The sequence below is a fragment of the Rhynchophorus ferrugineus genome, unplaced genomic scaffold (assembly GCF_030347505.1).
Source record: "Rhynchophorus ferrugineus isolate W39M unplaced genomic scaffold, kcgeb_rfMv2 rfM3, whole genome shotgun sequence".
NCBI lineage: Eukaryota > Metazoa > Arthropoda > Insecta > Coleoptera > Curculionidae > Rhynchophorus > Rhynchophorus ferrugineus.
Window position 1 is genome coordinate 47,477,497 of NW_027472582.1, and position 18,195 is coordinate 47,495,691.

Genomic DNA, 18,195 nt, shown 5'->3' on the forward strand with positions numbered 1-18,195 from the left:
TCAAATGTTGATTAACTTTGCAACAAAAATGTTCTTGTAGTATAGTTACATATATGTATATACACTAATATAATAGTAATATATTGTGTGTGCAATTTAATAGAGTCAGGCACTTCTTGAAAGGAAATCATTGTCATATTTATTAACTTCCTGTATGCTCCTATGCTCCCTCCCTGCTTTATGTACATGCCTTCACGAATCTTAGCATAACGATTCAAACAAAGCAATCAAATGAATTGAAAAGGCATTACAATATTAACTAGATATTGGGCGTCGTGAAATAGTTCTCCAAAATTGTTTATAAAGTGAAATATCTATTTTCTCTCTAGTATGGATCATTTAGTAAAAGTAATTATATAATTGATAACCTAATAACCACTGTACAGTCTTATTTTGGAAGAAAACATATAGGTTTTGAAATGTATGACTAGAAAAATTCAGCAAGGACAAGAGTGTTTAATTAGTCAACAGACCATGAAAAAGTAGAATCCTAATCGATTGATCAATCAGCCATGACAGGAACTTGCCCCAATATACTTGCAAGTTGTAACGATTGTGAAATGTCTGCCCGTTTTAATCAATCGACACATCTTTTGCCCGTAACAGCTAGAACTTATGTATACAATAGCTTTAAAAACGTGCCTTATATAATATACATAGTTTTGATGTGTATTTGGCATTGACTTGATTCATGGTCCCGTTGATTCCACTTGTATTAGTCAGTTATAGCTTAGTTATTAAAAGAAACGTTTACAATAGCGATCATTAATTAATTATTTATCATATGTATTTACTTATTTAATCACTATTTAATGTTTTTGTTTTTTTTTACAGGATTTAAACTGATCCTAAAAAACATTAGCGGTTACTTTGAAAGTGGCCAATTAACGGCGATCTTAGGACCATCGGGAGCAGGTAAAAGTACATTACTGAATGTATTGGCTGGATACAAGTAAGTATTTAAGAAAAGCAAACTATGCAAATCGACTTTTTTCAATTTTTTTTTCAGTTTTGAAATATAATCATCAATAATACAGAAGGGTCGTTACGTAACGCACGTCTAAATCTAGATATACTGAATATTAAAATGTGAGTGAGTGAGAAATGAATCTAGCGGCACTAATTTTACATATTTTCTGAAGTAAAATAAAAAAAACACAATATTTTTACTAGATGCTTTTTAATGTTTAAAAAATACTTAAAGGAAAAAAAAGTGAAAAAAAATTAAAAAATTACTGGCTAATCAAGTTGGGAGATCTCAAGAAATCGAACACCCTCAGTGACACGATTTCAAATTTTCTAGTAATCTGTAACCATAAAAAAAATTCTCAATATAATGAAGACATTTTTCCAAGAAACAGAATTTTATTACCATTTTTTTAACATTTCTGATTTTTTTTGATTTGAATATGAATTATAAAAAATTCCCCTAAATGCATATTTTTAAAGAATTAAGCTTTGAAAATATAGACTCCATTGGTGACTAAAGTTCGCTGGCAGACAAATTTCAGACAAATTCGTTTCTCTGATTCAGTTAATCAATCAGTCCATCAAATACATATGGCGAATAAAAAATATTTTTTTACAAAAGTATTTTTTGCATTGTATGTTAAAATGGCAATGTAGTGATGTAGTAATATGGTTCAATCCATTTGGCTAAATAATTGTGTAAGAGAATCAATACAATCTTCGAAAATTCTAAATACAAAAGTTGTTGGATAAGTCTAACTGGTTCATTACAATCAAAACGGGTTATTCGTAGTACTATGATCAAAAAATAGTAAAAATATTTTGCTGGTAATTCTATTGAAACATAATGTGTTTATTGTGCTTTCGTTCTCAATCTTCGATGCATCTAGGTTTAACTCTTATTTTCAACACTTCTCAATGTATTTGAGTATATAAAATCGTTGGGAATAAATAATTTCTAATGGATCGCTTTAATCTCCTATATGACTAGTAAATTGAGATATTGAGAACTGTGTAGTATTTATATATTTATATTAAAATCGTCTTATATGTAATATATAATAAACAACACATACGAAAATAATAATACATAAAAAACAAAAAGAACACAAACGACTTCGAGAAGAAGGCAATATTTTTACCAAACAATTTAGCGAATATGTAAGCACAATAGTGCATATGGCGGAAATCCAAACACGATCAGTGACGTCAAACAATATACACATCACAACCAGTCGAGTTTAATCTGTTGAGTTTAACTTACTATACCATTCAAACAAGCTGTGGAATGCCGTTCATATTGTGGAGAACAGATTTGGCCAAGCTAAAAAACACGTCCTCTAATTTTAAAATTGGCATTCGACCAAAACTAAATTTATTATAAACGAGTTTATATATGAATTAGAAACAAAAAGACTTATGTACTAAGTAAACATTTAAAATAATGGATTTTACTTACAAATTAATCTATGTTGCTTTGTCATTATATAAATTAAATATTTCATACATTTATGTATGTGTTTCTTTATTTCACTTTTTATTATGCGGGTTTTCGTTAACGTTCATTAATTAATTTGTAAATATTGAAAAAGTGTCTCAGCTTTTTCAAATTCTAGACAGCGGCAGCTAGCAATACTTAAGAGGTGCTTTGAGCAACTTCGTCAAGGTGTCTCTTTCTACTTCTTCGGCTTCAGTTAATTTAATCAATCTTAACGACTACGCCACGCAATTCCGCTAAACAATATATATCTAAACACTCATTATATGAATTATAAGTATAAAATCGATAGTTTGTTAAAAATCGAACAAAGATGGTGGACGAGTAAACCAGTCGAGATGATTGTTTTCTATAGACAATCATAAATTACCATAACCCACAACCGATACCAACATCATCATAACTCATAATATGTAATAAATATTTATTCTAATTACAAAGAAATATCGATGCCTTCAGTGATTTCAAAATAGAATGATATGATTAATGAAAAAATTGCAAAGAATAAAAGCTATGAGATGAAGCTCCTTATCGGGATTAACAAATTAAGAGTTATCAATGCATAATTACGACACCTTGAAGCAAATAGCTTCATGTAGTATAGCCCTGTGGAAGAAATTTCTAATGCACAACGCCATGAGAATTGAAAAAACTGTCAACATCACCTTGATTTTTCTGATTGTCTTGGAATGCCTCTAACGTGACTCATTAATCGGTAGTTTTCGATCATATACGTACCTCATCTTTATCAAGAATCAAAACACTTTTTATCGAAAAAATAGTATTTTGATACAGAGCTATCTATTCGAAATCTATTGAGTTGATCCCAATGACAATACAACAACCAAATAATCGATTTGTTTGATGTATAATACCAGGTAGTAACAATACGATAATTTTTTCAGGTGTTTTCAAGTAATGCATATGTTTATGTAGATTTTTATAGATTTCTATAGTTAACAACTGAATTTTTTTCAACTGGAGATCCATATGTTTCTTGAAACACTGGAAAAAGCCGTAGATAACGCTGAACCGTAATATAAATAAAATGTATTATACCAATTTTTCTGAATAACACTTCAACAGTGTTAAAAAATCTAATTCAGGTATTGAATTTACTATAGTGTATAGACAACCCCGTTATAAAAATATTTTCAATTCAAATAAAATATTAATTTTAACAAAAAAGCAGTGGGGAATAATAATTTTCATAGTAGATAAATTCGATAAATAACCTCATAATCACAAATAACACATTATTTTGGATTTATTACTAGAAATACATCGGTTGAGTTTCTATCTGGATTGCCTCAATACTTGAAATTATACAGTAATGCATTTAAGTCCAGGTGTACGCGGAATATACCAATTATTAAGAATAGATCAATTAATCGAACTAGTTAATAAAGAGCAACAAACACATTTTTACACAGGAATCCTTGATATCTTCAAACAATGTTAGTTAAGATTCTAGTGATCCATTATTATGCAAATAAAATATATTTAAAACCGTACGGGAATTCGCCGTAAGTTTATCTCACTTAATCTGATGATTGACTATCATCATTTTTCGCGTAATTTTTTTAAACTATAAATATTTATACTGCCGCCTAAACAAAAACGAAATTATTTATGAACTTATAGATTCAACAATCCCATATAATTAGCTTCTAGCAAAAACCAAAATGTTGTTCCATCTTCACGTGATTCGTTGTTCTATCGTTTCGAGAAAAATATTAAGATATTATAATTTGTATTAAATTAAATTAAATCAAAAAGTTTTTAAAGTGTTCAAAACAAATTTCAGCTAAAACTCTCAGAATATCTGCTGAGAATAGAAATGGCGATAGTAATAAAGAATCGCAAGAATGCTCATTTGTAATGATACTATAGAATATAAAGATTCTAAAAAATGTGTTTAAAATACAAATGTGATTACTAATATTTTGATAGAAATAAATACACAAATATTAAAAATTCGCAATATCACTGGCTAGAGGCATTAAGGAATTTTGACGTCACTCAATCGTCACCTAACCATTATTTTAACAGTCTGTATGCGATATTTTTTGGTAAAATGTGTACTGCATTATTTATATCAAAGCACCTATTACTCTGCTGAACATTGAAATATTAGATCCTCCAACTAAGCGACTAAAAGGTTACATAACTGAGTAAATACAACACAATTAAAATATTTAAATTACTTTGATGATGGATTTTTAACTTTTAGCAGGTCTGTGGAAAGAAAAGTGTACCAAATATATAATAATAGGTAATATTTTGGGTAAATAAAGTGCACAAATTGTAATTTTGAAGTTCTATTTTAATAATAAACTTGTAAATTTCAAGAGAACACGTAATTAAAAACACTTTATCAAATACTTTTAAAAATTTGTTTTTTGACGCGCTTTAAGATCAGAAATTTGTTAATTTAAACTTTTTGTAATCTGACCATGATGGAACTTTTGAATACTTTTTTTAATCAATATTGTTCTTCTTTTGAAAACATTTTCAATTTTTTTATCCGTCCTGTTGGCATTCAAATATTCATACATATGTTATTATTACAATTTTTTATATTTTTTAGTACCTAAAACAAGAATAAACTTAGTAGGGACTCAAAAATGCACAATAAAAAAAGCTAACAAAATCCAACCGTAAACTTGATCGACAGCATTATTTACCCTGATATTACATTTATGAGACACGTCAGCGTTATGAAGGTAGGAAATAAGAAATACATCAAAATGGTCTTCATTGAAATAAATTTACGATATTAAATCTATTTTATATATCAATAGTTACGTCTCGCCAGCCTTGGAATAACTTTACCGAAGAATTATTACATCAAAGAACTACACACCATCGATACTACCATTAGAATAAGGTAACCATATAAAATATTTAGTGAGACATCACAGATACATTATTTAAAATGTCAATCGCGTTCTTTACGGGAACACAACACTCTTATTTAGAGTTCCTAAAACTAATAATATTGATTCTAAAGCACCGAAAAACGTTATACTTCTGTGATCAAGATATACAAACACTTTCGATGATTTCGCTCTCATATTTTGATAATTCTTAGATGCCAATGTTTTGGCATTAAACTGATAACTTCTAATTCAAATGATGCAAATGTATAACAAATACTGATAATAAGCCAGTGAGTGTCTACGAAATATTGTTTGAATTTTGTAAATAAGTATTTGTTGTCAAAAATGTCAAAAGTATAAACACATTCGCAGCTGTCCGTTGTTTATCTTCCTCAGAGCATTTAAATGTTTTCCTAGTTTGCATAAGTCAACAATCAATTCCACCAATTTTTCATCACTAAACTTTATCACCAGCCCAGATCATTCCTTATCTTGTAAATCAAAATTATAGCTATTTATATATACAGGAGACAGATAAAATAATATGAACACCATGTAATATAAAACAACATGTTGCATGTTAGCAACACTGCTTCCTTGTAAGTCATTCGACGCATATAGTTCAAAGTAGCGTTGGGAACTATCGACGGATAATAATCGAAACACTGTTTTATCGAAACAGTCGCGAAATACTCGAAATAGTCGATAGTCAAAAAACTAGCGACTGAAAATACTACTTACTATTATAATACTAAAAATAGTAATTACTATTTTCTGTCCAATGCACGGTTCCATTTTTGGTTTTTTTTTCATTCGTGATATCAGACGAAGATGTACGAATTCCTTCTTGTATAAATTGTGAGAGAGGAAAGGACGGAGATAATTGCTTGGAGCAGTTTATTTTAAATATGCTTATTTTTTCCAAACGTAGTATAGAGACAGAGATGTACATATTCCTTCTCGTACTAATTTAAAAAAAAATGGAAATAAATAATTACTGAATATTATTATTAAGCAATGGATAATTTCATTTTAAAGGAAATAGAGTTACTTTTATATTTAAATATTCTGTGGATCTGTAAAAAGGAGTGGAATAATGTTAATTGCTAATTTTAAATAACGTGCTATAACAAATATATATAATACAATAGAACTTAAACAAAACCTAAAAACTAAAGATGTACAACAACCATAATTACTAAATAAAAATTAAATATATACCTAATCATAAAAAAACTAATCCATGTCATAACTAAAAATGAATACACAATAACTACCAGACTAACTGCCTTTTTAAATTAAAACAAATTCATTTATTATTGAACGGAAATATTTTGTAAATACTATTCAAAAATAAAATATACATGTTCAGATTTTCTCCTGTGATGCGATTTCTTCAATTATTAATTATTTGGGTATAACAAATGGGTTTTCTAAACGCCCAATAAGTGGCATTTCCAAATATTGCTTAATTTGTAAAGTTGTTATAGCACATGATTTAATTATTTCTTTAATTCTAGCTAGTTTTTTATCAAAATATCTCCAGATGTAATACATTCTTCGTCAGTATTTGTGTCTTGAATTTCGAAATTCTTGAATTTTCTTTCAGAAATGTTTTTTTTTAATTCACCTCAGCAATATCTGTAATACCAAATACTGCTTTTTTAAATCGAGGATCTAAAAATATTTGACTTTTGTCTATAATTGTCTTTTATTGATGACATTTATTGCAGATAGCAGAAATTGAGGATTCTCTTTCAAACTATTATCAAACCACAGAAGGTCTCGCTAAATGCATCATTCTACTGAAAAGTTATAAAATAATTAAAATAGATTATAAAAAAGATTTATCTGTCTTAACCAAAAAGTGTCGCGACCATCATTATTTTCTTGTATTTTTTAATAGCCAAGAAAATAAACTGTTCGATAATTAAGAAGAGTTTTCCTATTAGGAAATGTATTTATTAGAAATATTTAACATAAATATTGACTATAGCTTATCTCCTCTTTACCGTTAATATTTTTTTACGAAATTTAACTACTGCTGTAAAACCTTTTTGAAATCGTTTGGAATCGATGCAATTTCTGGAACCTTTCGAATATAATTTTAGTTTTCAAGATTTTAGGAAAGAAATTTTGACAATCAAAAGGCTTGAACAAAAATCGAGATAGTTTTAGATCGAAACCAAAAAGTCAATCAAAAAAAAAACTATTATTGCCATAAAAACAGTCAAAAGTATTTTACTGTTTATCATTCACAATTTGAATCTTTTTGCCCTATTACATTAATAATCTTGAAAAATAGCATTCCAAAATGCTGCTACACTAATATATACAATATATTGTTATTTACAAGTAAACTAAAAAAAATCATGAAACTATATATATTACATATAAATCTATGTAAACATAAATTCGGCACATTTTTTTCAAGGTCACGGTCAAGGTCAAGACAACAGAGCCAGAATGTTAAAAATCAGTCGAATGAAAATAGTAGAACCAAAAATAGTAACTAAAAGTACACGACTGAAACAGTCGATACTAAATATTAATAAAATCAGTCAGGCCAAAAATAGCAACTGAAAACAGTCGACTGAAACAGTCACTAGTAAAAAGTAGTAAAATTAGTCGAACCAAAAATAGCGACTGAAACAATGGATAGTAAAAACTAGTCAATTACTAACCAGTTGATAGTTCCCAAAGCTAATTGAAAGCCATCGGTGAAATATGTAATCTCAGACTTTGAAAGTGCGTAAATTGTTGGTGCTAATGTAAAATGTAATGTTGCATGTTGTGGCCGGATAACATAACAATACCGCGGCAAAAGGGACATAAGAACTTAATACTCACCTGAGTAATACTACTTCGACAAAAACGGTACGATGGTAGCTCCACAAAGCTACCATTCACAGAAGGGTTGTGTTTGTAAAACCATTTATGATACAATGGCAATATAATGATATTCAATTCTCATTAACAGTTACTAGCCGGATTACTGCATATGAATATCCTGACATCCTCGATGATTAAGTTCTTGCTATGGCTAGCATATTGCAGGCAAATATCTCCAAATTCCAACATGATAATACGCCTATCCACACAGCCAAAAAGGTTCAGTCTTGGTCTGAAGAGCATGAGAGCATCTTCCCTGGCTAGCATAATCGCCAGACCATAATTGAACATCCCGTATTTGATGTAGTTTATCAATTAATATATATTATCGTCATCTACTCTGAAATCAAATACAAATAATTTACTGAAATTAACGTAACTGAGTAATAAGACATTGTTTCTGGAAAATAGATTGTTATAAAGAATAATGGAATACAATATTACCTACGCCGTTGTTATTGCAAAACGTTAATTTAAAAATTAATCCTAACGCCTAGTAAAATACATATTAACTACTTAAGGTTAATTAAAGAAAATGGTTAATGATTCATGAACATAAGGAAATTATAGAACCAATTTAATTCGATCTTATAGAATTACAAACTAGTTATGACCTTCACTCTCGTTTGATTCTAATTCTTTGCATTAACATTCATTAAACATTTTAAATATTTATAGCACTGCCATAGGTAACCGAATTATTGTCATTCGTCACCAAAAAACTTCATAATCTTTAAGCTTTACTTGTTTTACTTATACGGTTTAACTTAAACACTTCGTTGACAAGACAACCAATTTTATATGTATAAATTCAATTAATTATTTTTCGCCGAGCCATTTTTTAAGTTTTGGCCGTAGAAAACAATCACTAGGTGCCAAATTTAGCAATGCGGTGGGCGTAAAAATAATTCCTGTTGGTAATATATAGAGTTTTGTCGTAACAACGGCACAAGTGTGTACGTGTGCATTGTCTTGATTTATTCGCCAAATGCGAATGTTTTTACTTTACGGCATATTTGAAATGGTCCAATAAGTTGATAAAATACTCCTCATTAATGGTTTCAAGATATTTAACATGAATTACAGCGCATGCATTCCAATACTTTGTGACCATGACTTCGTTCAACAACGTAACCTTGACAATTTAACCTAGAGAAATGGAATACTTGAATTATTCCTTAATCTGTGGTGTGCTGTGATGAACTCATGTTTCATAATGTTAAGGATCAGCGCCAAAAGTTATTGAGTCTTAATATTGCTAGATACATCCATATGTCATATATAGTCATCATCTCCCTTATAAGGTCAAGTACGGAAATTATACACTAGATAGAAGACAATTTTGCGGTTTGTTTTTCTACCTACTACATGATTATTATCTTTGCCAGGTTACAGAACCTCGACTGCATCTAAACATTGTCTGCTATTTTTCCTTTTGTCTCCTGGTGAGCTCTCTAAAGTTTCATTTGTATGATGTTCATAAACACCTACCCGACAATTGATACCTCGATAGTCTTTACAATGTTTATTATATCCTTGTTTCAGTATGAGAACAATTAACACTTCCATCCATACTAATAATACCAAATCGTTAAAGGCATTAAAATAAGGTTTTCCCACCGGCTTTGACCACTTCTGTTGTGACTTGATCGACTCCAGCGGTCGTCGAGCTGCTTTTTCAATTTGACCTGATCGTGGTCTGCATTAGCGCGCTCGTGAAGAAAGCTATATCATGTACACATGAAAATATTGAAGAAGGCGTGCGTAGTAGATTAAAGGTTGCTGATTATTATTAGATGCTCCCCACTTTGGTTCTTAATGATAGTTTTAGAAGGTTGGCCAAATACCCCCACTTTAACCCTGTTCACCACAGACTTTCTAGGTATGCTAATCCATCCAACTTTCTTATTTCGTTGGGAATCGAGCGCTAGTAGAATGTCCGAAAGTTCAAACATCAACTCAACCAAAAGCAGGCAGCTTCTCAATGTTTTAATGCTTGTTGCGACAATTAGGGGTGTCTATCTAGAAAAATTAGTATATTGCGATTTCGATTCTTTCGTCACTAAGTTCTTCTAGTGACAAAGTGAAAAATAAAAACACATTAACTGTTTTTCTAGAAACTTGGTACATGAGTTCCCCTTTTCTGTGTCTATAATCATTTTCTAAAAATAACATCATCCTTAAGAGTCTTTTAACCAGACTCTGAAGAGACAGCCCAAAAAGTTATATGCCTTCAAATATTGCTGGAAATCAATTAATTTGTGTTTAGTGCTCAACTCAAAGGTATTCAGATTTCAGATTTCATTTCAGATTATAGCTAATCTTTCAATTCTGCATCTTCTCGCCTGCCACTAGGGAGTTTGTCTTTGGCCATATTTTAATCCTTTATTTTAAGTCTTTAAGCTTTTGGCAACCATTCTCGACAACTTATTGGACTATAGTCAACGTTACCATGTAGTTTTCAAAAACTATCAATATGCAATTTCTTGAAATTTAACAATTGTTTCCAAAAGGAAGATGGCATAAACTACCCAAGAAAAATTAAAGAGCTCTTAACAACAAAGCCTAAAGCAAGAAAAAATGGCAACAAAATAAAGCACCAGGTGATAAAACTGTACTAAATAAACAGAATCAACAACTTAAATAGAGAATCCGTATTGAGAAAAATGAAATAATTCCTGAATTTATCAAGTAGAGTGAGCGAAAAAAGATGGCGTGAAGGCGGGATTATTTGCTAAATAACGGATATGATACCTTAAATGATCTAAAAATCATCAATTGGGAAATATTACATCACTTATTCCTCAACTTTATATATGGTCCATATTGAATGTACTGCTGATAATACTTACAATATACTTCAGTTTTGTCATAGAATCCATATTGAAGCATATGTTATTTTCAGGGCCAAATTATATTATTCTTTAATTCATTAATTTATTTTTCTATATAAACTACCGGTAGTACTATGCTACTAACCTTCGAACACTTTACCATCTATTATGTTTGATTATTAATTTCCTTGCTTAAGTCCGAAGGTCGATAATCAGAGAATGACTTACTTAATGTTTAAGAAAAATTTCGTCGGAAAGAATGTTGCACCTTTATCTTAAGCAGCATAGACTAAATAACGTAATATTTAGTGACGAAGTCCATTTTCATTTAGAAAACTGTACCTAAACTAGCAAAATTGCAGATACTGAACCATAGTTAACCCAAAAGAGAGACATTAAAGATTGTAATGCTCTTTAGTGAGAAATACACTAAGCGGATTGTTAGAATAAGAATATATTAAAAAAAATATAGACGGTATTTTATTTTAAAAAAATCCGCTGTAGATATGAACATGATATATAAATACTTTTCTACCATCATTTTTGCTGAAAAATGTTGAAAATGTTGAAAACACTGAACTATTAAAGCCAGAGTATTATTCAATTATGAGTATGCTCCGAATATATAAAAATCATATACATACAATACTCACACCAAGACCTTCAAATATCAACTTTCACCTAGGATATCAAGAAAATAACAAGAAGACATAACTATGGGGGACTCTATTCAATATCGAAGTAATACAAATCTTGGATAATACCAGAAAACCATTTTGATCTTGGGTAGTATAGTGTAGTGAGGTACATTCAACAGAAAAGCAGCAGTAAACATTATTACACCAGATAATAAGATAGGGCCGATGGGTCCTCCTAAATATATACGTAGATTTGAATTATTGTAAACATAAACTATAGGTTAATAGGCAACGACTAGTAACAATGTAATAAATAAATTTTAAAAAAATGACTTCTGCTCCACTGGCTTTATTCACTGATGGATAGACCAACTCTTGAATAACCGCAGACGTAGCATTTTCCCAATATGGAATCGAAATGCTGGCAAAAAGTTGAGAATAAATTGTTACTAGGCATGTACAAGTTAACAGTTGACACAAATTTTAACAAGAAAGGATTAAATTTACTAAAACAATCCTTATGTAAACCTATATATTTTATATATAAACCTATTATCGCATTTACTTCCTATTAAAACTGGCAATTCGAAGCTGAAAAAAGAAATTGTACATATACTATTGCAAAAAGACACATGACAATAGACAGGCCACCACATTGATTATTACCTTATGTCTTAAAAGAGTATTGCATCAAATTGTAACTGAAATATGACCTATGTGGTCAATACGTTGGATTACCAAACATAACATAAAATATTGAACACTAATTTAAAGCATTATTTAATGTTGACATTCACAGATGTGTATTCAACTCAAATTCGTCATTGTAAATAAGCGAAATAGTCCCCTTGTTGATGCGATAGACGTAGGCTCGAATGATAATTCGATGGTATTTCAAAATTATGGGTGTAATTTTTTGTGATTATACATAATTACGACGGTAATCAGGTTGAGTAAGACCGGATATCTTCTAGGATAGTCTTAGGGTTGACCAGTCAATCTTAATGCCGAGAACAGTGATTCAAGATATGTGTTAAACCAATAGATCCAATCCAAATAAACTATAGTTGGTAAAAAAAAGACACCAAAAATATAATTTTAAAAAATATGGTACAGATAAAAAAATATCTATTTGCACTATTCTGTAATAACGTAGTCTTAATATTGTTGGAAAAAACGATTTGCTAATTACAAAATATTATATGCTTCTTTTCATAGTGAAATTTATTATTTTAATTATTTCAGAAGCACAGCGGCTACAGGACAAATACTAATTAATGGTGAGGCAAGACACGCAAAAAGGTTCCAAGAACTGTCCAGATATATTATGCAAGAAGATATAATGCAACCCATGTTGACCGTGGGCGAAGCTATGATGGTAGCTGCAAACTTGAAACTAGGAAAAAAAATAAGTCACACCGACAAGCTCAATGCAGTAAGTATTATTATATAATTACGTAACTTTTTATAATCCATATGTTATTATTATAATTAATAAGTCATTAATGGACCTATAGTTTAAAAATATTTAACTAAAGTAATAATATTAACAAAACAATATTTATTGCTAATATATTATTATTTTCAAGTGTGGTTTTGCGGGCAGATTAATGGTTATACTATATATGTAATTTTATTTATTTTTCGTCCTATATTACATATAACATTTATATTGCATATAATCGTTGTACCGCAGTTACTGTCATCTACTGTTATTTAACTAATTTAATGGGTATAAAAATACACATTTATGTCAAAACTTATATACACTTTTGAATCTATTAATTACTTGTATGTAATGATCATTTTAACAAAGCGTTTATGAGAAAAATTGGTACAATATATACCAATCAAAATATTTTGCATCATTTTCTACAATTCTTTTTACATCTTTCTGCCAACTTGGTGATACCGTGTTGAAAGAACGATGTCACGCAATACTGCATAGATCTTATTATCTATCTTAGCGTCGGTATTCATTGAATCACTCAATATTATTAAATATAAAACTGTTATTTTATAAGGAAATGTCAAAACCGTCGAATTTAGCTGTTACAGAGAATGGACAAAATAATATGGACTGTATATGTTGAGTCACCATTTGCTTTTAAAACAACTGCAATTCTTGCAGTGCCTGAATAGCACCCAGTGGAATATTGCCCATTCCTGAACCAAAACATTCGCCAATTGCTTCAATGATGTTAGAGATGGAAATCTACTCCTCACTCTCTGCTCTAAAACTCCCCATAACGGTTCAGAGAAAATGATAAATGATGCTCATCAAACCAAGACTGAACCATTTTGGTGCTGTGTATGGACGCATTTTCATCTTGGAATATGACAGTGTTCGGCTGCAATATGCTAGTCATATAAAAACTTCATTATCGAGGATGTCGAGATATTCATTCGCAGCAATCCATCCAGTGATGTGAATGAGGGAACCAGCTGAATACCACGATATTGCCGCCCAAATCATAACGGAACTTCCCCCATGCTGGATTATAGAAAGCCGGCAATCCGGATTCTAGGCTTCTTTTGGGCTTCTCCATACACATACCCAGCTTTTTGTAAGAAACAATGTAAACGAATAATTCAGGATTGATACCACATTCTTCCGATCATCATTATCGAAGGTTTTATGATAATGTCACCACTTCTTTTGCAGTTTAGTATCCGTTATATAGGGTTTCGCAATCGTACCCCTTCTTTATTGACACAGTATTACTCATTTAAGTGTTGTGTTCTACTGTCACTTTTGCTGCTGTAATTTTATTCTGTCTGGTCGTAATTATTTACGTTCGTCAGTCTCTGTCGATTAACATGATATTTGCCGATTATTTCGCTACACCGCTACTAGGTCTAAAATAGCGTAATATCCAAATTTATTGAGAAACCAATTCAACTGTTATGCTTATTAAAAGGCATTCTTAAAATTTAGAAGTTCAGGAACTACTAAAACATAACATATCCATTGTTTCTGAAGTTTGAATAAAAGCTTTACAATGTGTAGTGCACATCAACCAAGAGTGGACTAAAATCGCTCAAAGTGCCCCTAGTCACTGAGATTTACGAACATTGAATTTGGAAGTTGCCAACAACTCTCTTATCATAGTTACTAAGTTACAAAATTTTGCAGCTCTGGTTTAGGAACACCAAAGGCTGGATGAAATATGTTAGCTCAGTTGCTAAAACCTAGACTATTGGAATTAGAGTGTACAGTATACGTAGTATACGTACAATATATACTAGCAGACGACAGTACTGTCAATACTAACAAAGATTTTTTTGAAATTATAAGATGACCAGATGATAAGACATTGCTTGGGTTGTTTTCTTCAGGAGGAAAGTACTACTGATAATTCGGTCATATATAGGGCGTAACATTCTTTTCTATGAAATAATAATAAACGTTTATATATTTTTTTCAATCTTCTGATTAATTTATTAGAGTGTTTTGGTATTGCAATTAAAGATCCTTGATATCGAACTTTATTTGTTCGCAAATAACATTTTTACTTAAAACGAATTGGCAATAATTTGTTTTAGCAGCATCGATACATTTACATACAAATAATACCTTTTATTTTACTTTCAAAATATTTTGTTTTGCGAAAAGTGTCTTATTAAGTGTTAGTTAACTTATTGTAACATTCGTATTCTACTATAAACGAAACCCTATTTCTAGCCACCCCGTTCCTCATATATCTCATCATATTTATATCGATGTTATATCTCTTTATATTTAATTGAAACAAGTTAACATCGTCAATAAATAAAAACAGAGCAAATAAATAAAAGCAAATTCTAAGGTTGCGAGATGTCGAGGTGGTCGGGTGACAGTTCTGAAAACCAAATTAAAACGTACCTGAGTAATCAATTTTGGTAAGAGTGAAATTAACAATACCTATGAAATACAATACATATACTTCTAATGTCAAGTAATAATGAAATATGATAGTACTGACAGTTTACTTGTTATAGTTTATTAACTTCCAGTAAGATTACTGGAAGCTAATAGAACGGGTAAATATTAATGGTATTGAGATAAATATTTTGGTATTGAGTATGACATGTGCACACGATATGAAGGGGCTGACACCCACAAAATAACTCACGAAGTACCCGCTTCTATTCTAATACTAACAGTAATTGACGTGCAATTAGATCAAGGGAAGGATATGCGTGAGATCCTGCCACTAGTGTTAGTAGTGTAAATACAAATCAGTTACTTAATAACTAAAATAGTTATAATTTATATTTTATAGTTGCAACCATAAAGCCCTATTATCTTTAATTTACAGTAATTTAACAATTATAGGAAACAAAGAATAAATAATAACATAACATAATTGGATAAATAGATAAAGAAATAGAAAAAATTAATGGAATTAATTTAATGGAATGCAGTTAAAGATAGAAAAATTAGAATATTGTGTGAACAAACTCACCACTTGATGAAACTAAGGTTGGGAACCACAAACATTGTAAAATCAACAGAATAACAAATGCAGTAACTCTGAGCGTCGTATCATAACAAATGAACTCTTATGAAGCTCTAACGTCCCTTGAACATATTAAGATATCACATCAGGCAATAACGGTCCATATAAAAGTATCAGCAATGTTGCCATTCAAGGTAATTGTTTCTGTTGCTGAGTACCCACAAAGGCAGCATATCCCACAATTAAAAAGAAGCGGCAATCATGCCTAGTTCACCTAAGTTCACCATTATGGTTTAAACCTATGTATACATAAATGGGTCAACATTAAAAAATATCTAAAATATCGAAATCAGATGGTATGATAAGTACCATAAATAGTCGGAACAATATATGGTTTCCTTGAATAGTACATGCTTTGTTTGTATTTTAAGAGAAAAATGTCGAGGAAGTATATAGAAACAAACAGAACTCGCTTTTACATATATGATATTTCATTTAACTTAAGCAATTTAATTTCAAGAATAAGATCCACTGCTGTCCTACAATACTGGAGTTCGTATCTTAATCTAAATTAAAGCTTAAATATAAACTTGCCACCAATGGAAAACACACACTTCAAATGGATCATGGTCCTACATCTAGACACGTCCATCGCTTCCGAAGAAAATTACCAAAGTGTTCTCTGTAGTTACCTTCGTCTGTCACATTTGATCATTTAATGATTTTGTAAGCTGCATTATTTCTACCCAAAGTTCAGTAGTCTCCAGTCTATGGTGTAACTTTCTAAGCTTGAGTATTCTCAAATCGTCTAATGTCCATACAGCTTGAAGTTTCTACTTAAATTCCGGTAAACTGAGCTAAACGATATTATCACAACTTAAGAATTTCCAAACTCCAATATTTCGCTGCGGTGTCTCTACTTTCAGCAACTTCCGTCTTTGATCTCGATATGATCTGAACTATGATATTTATATCCAAATTCCAGCAAACTAAGATTAAAAATGTTTCTTCAGCTTCAGAATACCAAAATTTTATTTATAAATCAAGTTACGAATCAGGGGCATTTTTTCAAAAACATTTTTAAAAAAGTTTGAAAAGTTTTGGAAGCGGTCATATTGCAATAAATTTAATTGCAATGCAATGAAAATGAAAATGTGTCCAGAGATGTGTGAAAGATCTATTAATATATTATTAGATCAACATTTAATTCTTTCAATAAAAACCAATTTTTATAGAAAAGATATGCACAAATTACTTTAATATAAATAGTTTTAGATTATATTTTTATGTTTATTGATATTTAGAACCTACACTTTGAATAAATATATACGTCATTCTAAATATAAACCCCTTCTGTGATATTTACTTAAAAAATAATCACATTTTTATAGTTTTATTTTAATTATGGCTATTAATAATATAGCAGTTATAATAATTATGCAGACTATACACTGTATATCATTAACAGTCAAAAATAGATCACGTGCAGACATAATAAACAAATATTGACTTCATGTGCAATTTGCATGTAGATAGTTTATTGTGAAATGTTTCTATATTTATTTCGATAATTAAACAAAATATATACATAAATTACTAAATTGACATAGATAAAAACCTAAACTTTTTATTTGCGTCGAAATATTTTACTAAAAAAAAAGAAATGGCGATTCAATCTTATTCTAACATAAACGCTCCCCAATGTACGTCTGCGGATCAGATGCCACCAATTCCGAAAGATTCTGAATATTCCCCAAATTCCCGTGCCAGCATGTACCGTACGACCAAAAAAATTAACGCTACATGTTTGTAACAGTCGACCGTGCAGTGTTCAAGCAGTGCAAGTTCAGACGTAGACTACCTCCAAAATTGTAAAATAATAAATTGACAGGATTGCTGTAACACCTTTAAAAAATTAATTAATTATTTAATTAATTAGACATTTTTAGCAACAAATTAAATTCGTTTTGTTCCTAATTTAGTTTTGTGTATATGTCACAAAATTTTATTATTATTTTTGTATTGTTTGGGCTCGGCACC

The 18,195-nt window shown here is 30.2% G+C and overlaps 1 protein-coding gene across 2 annotated transcripts in view; it reads left to right on the forward strand.

The window, feature by feature from the left end:
* Window positions 1-18,195, forward strand: part of LOC143194442 (ATP-binding cassette subfamily G member 4) — an 88,325-nt gene that overhangs the window by 28,123 nt on the left and 42,007 nt on the right. For both annotated transcript variants that reach the window (XM_076401240.1, XM_076401241.1), the window contains exons 2-3: window positions 835-952; window positions 12,959-13,148. In XM_076401240.1, coding sequence (XP_076257355.1) covers window positions 835-952; window positions 12,959-13,148 — 308 coding nt within the window. The remainder of the gene's footprint in view (window positions 1-834; window positions 953-12,958; window positions 13,149-18,195) is intronic.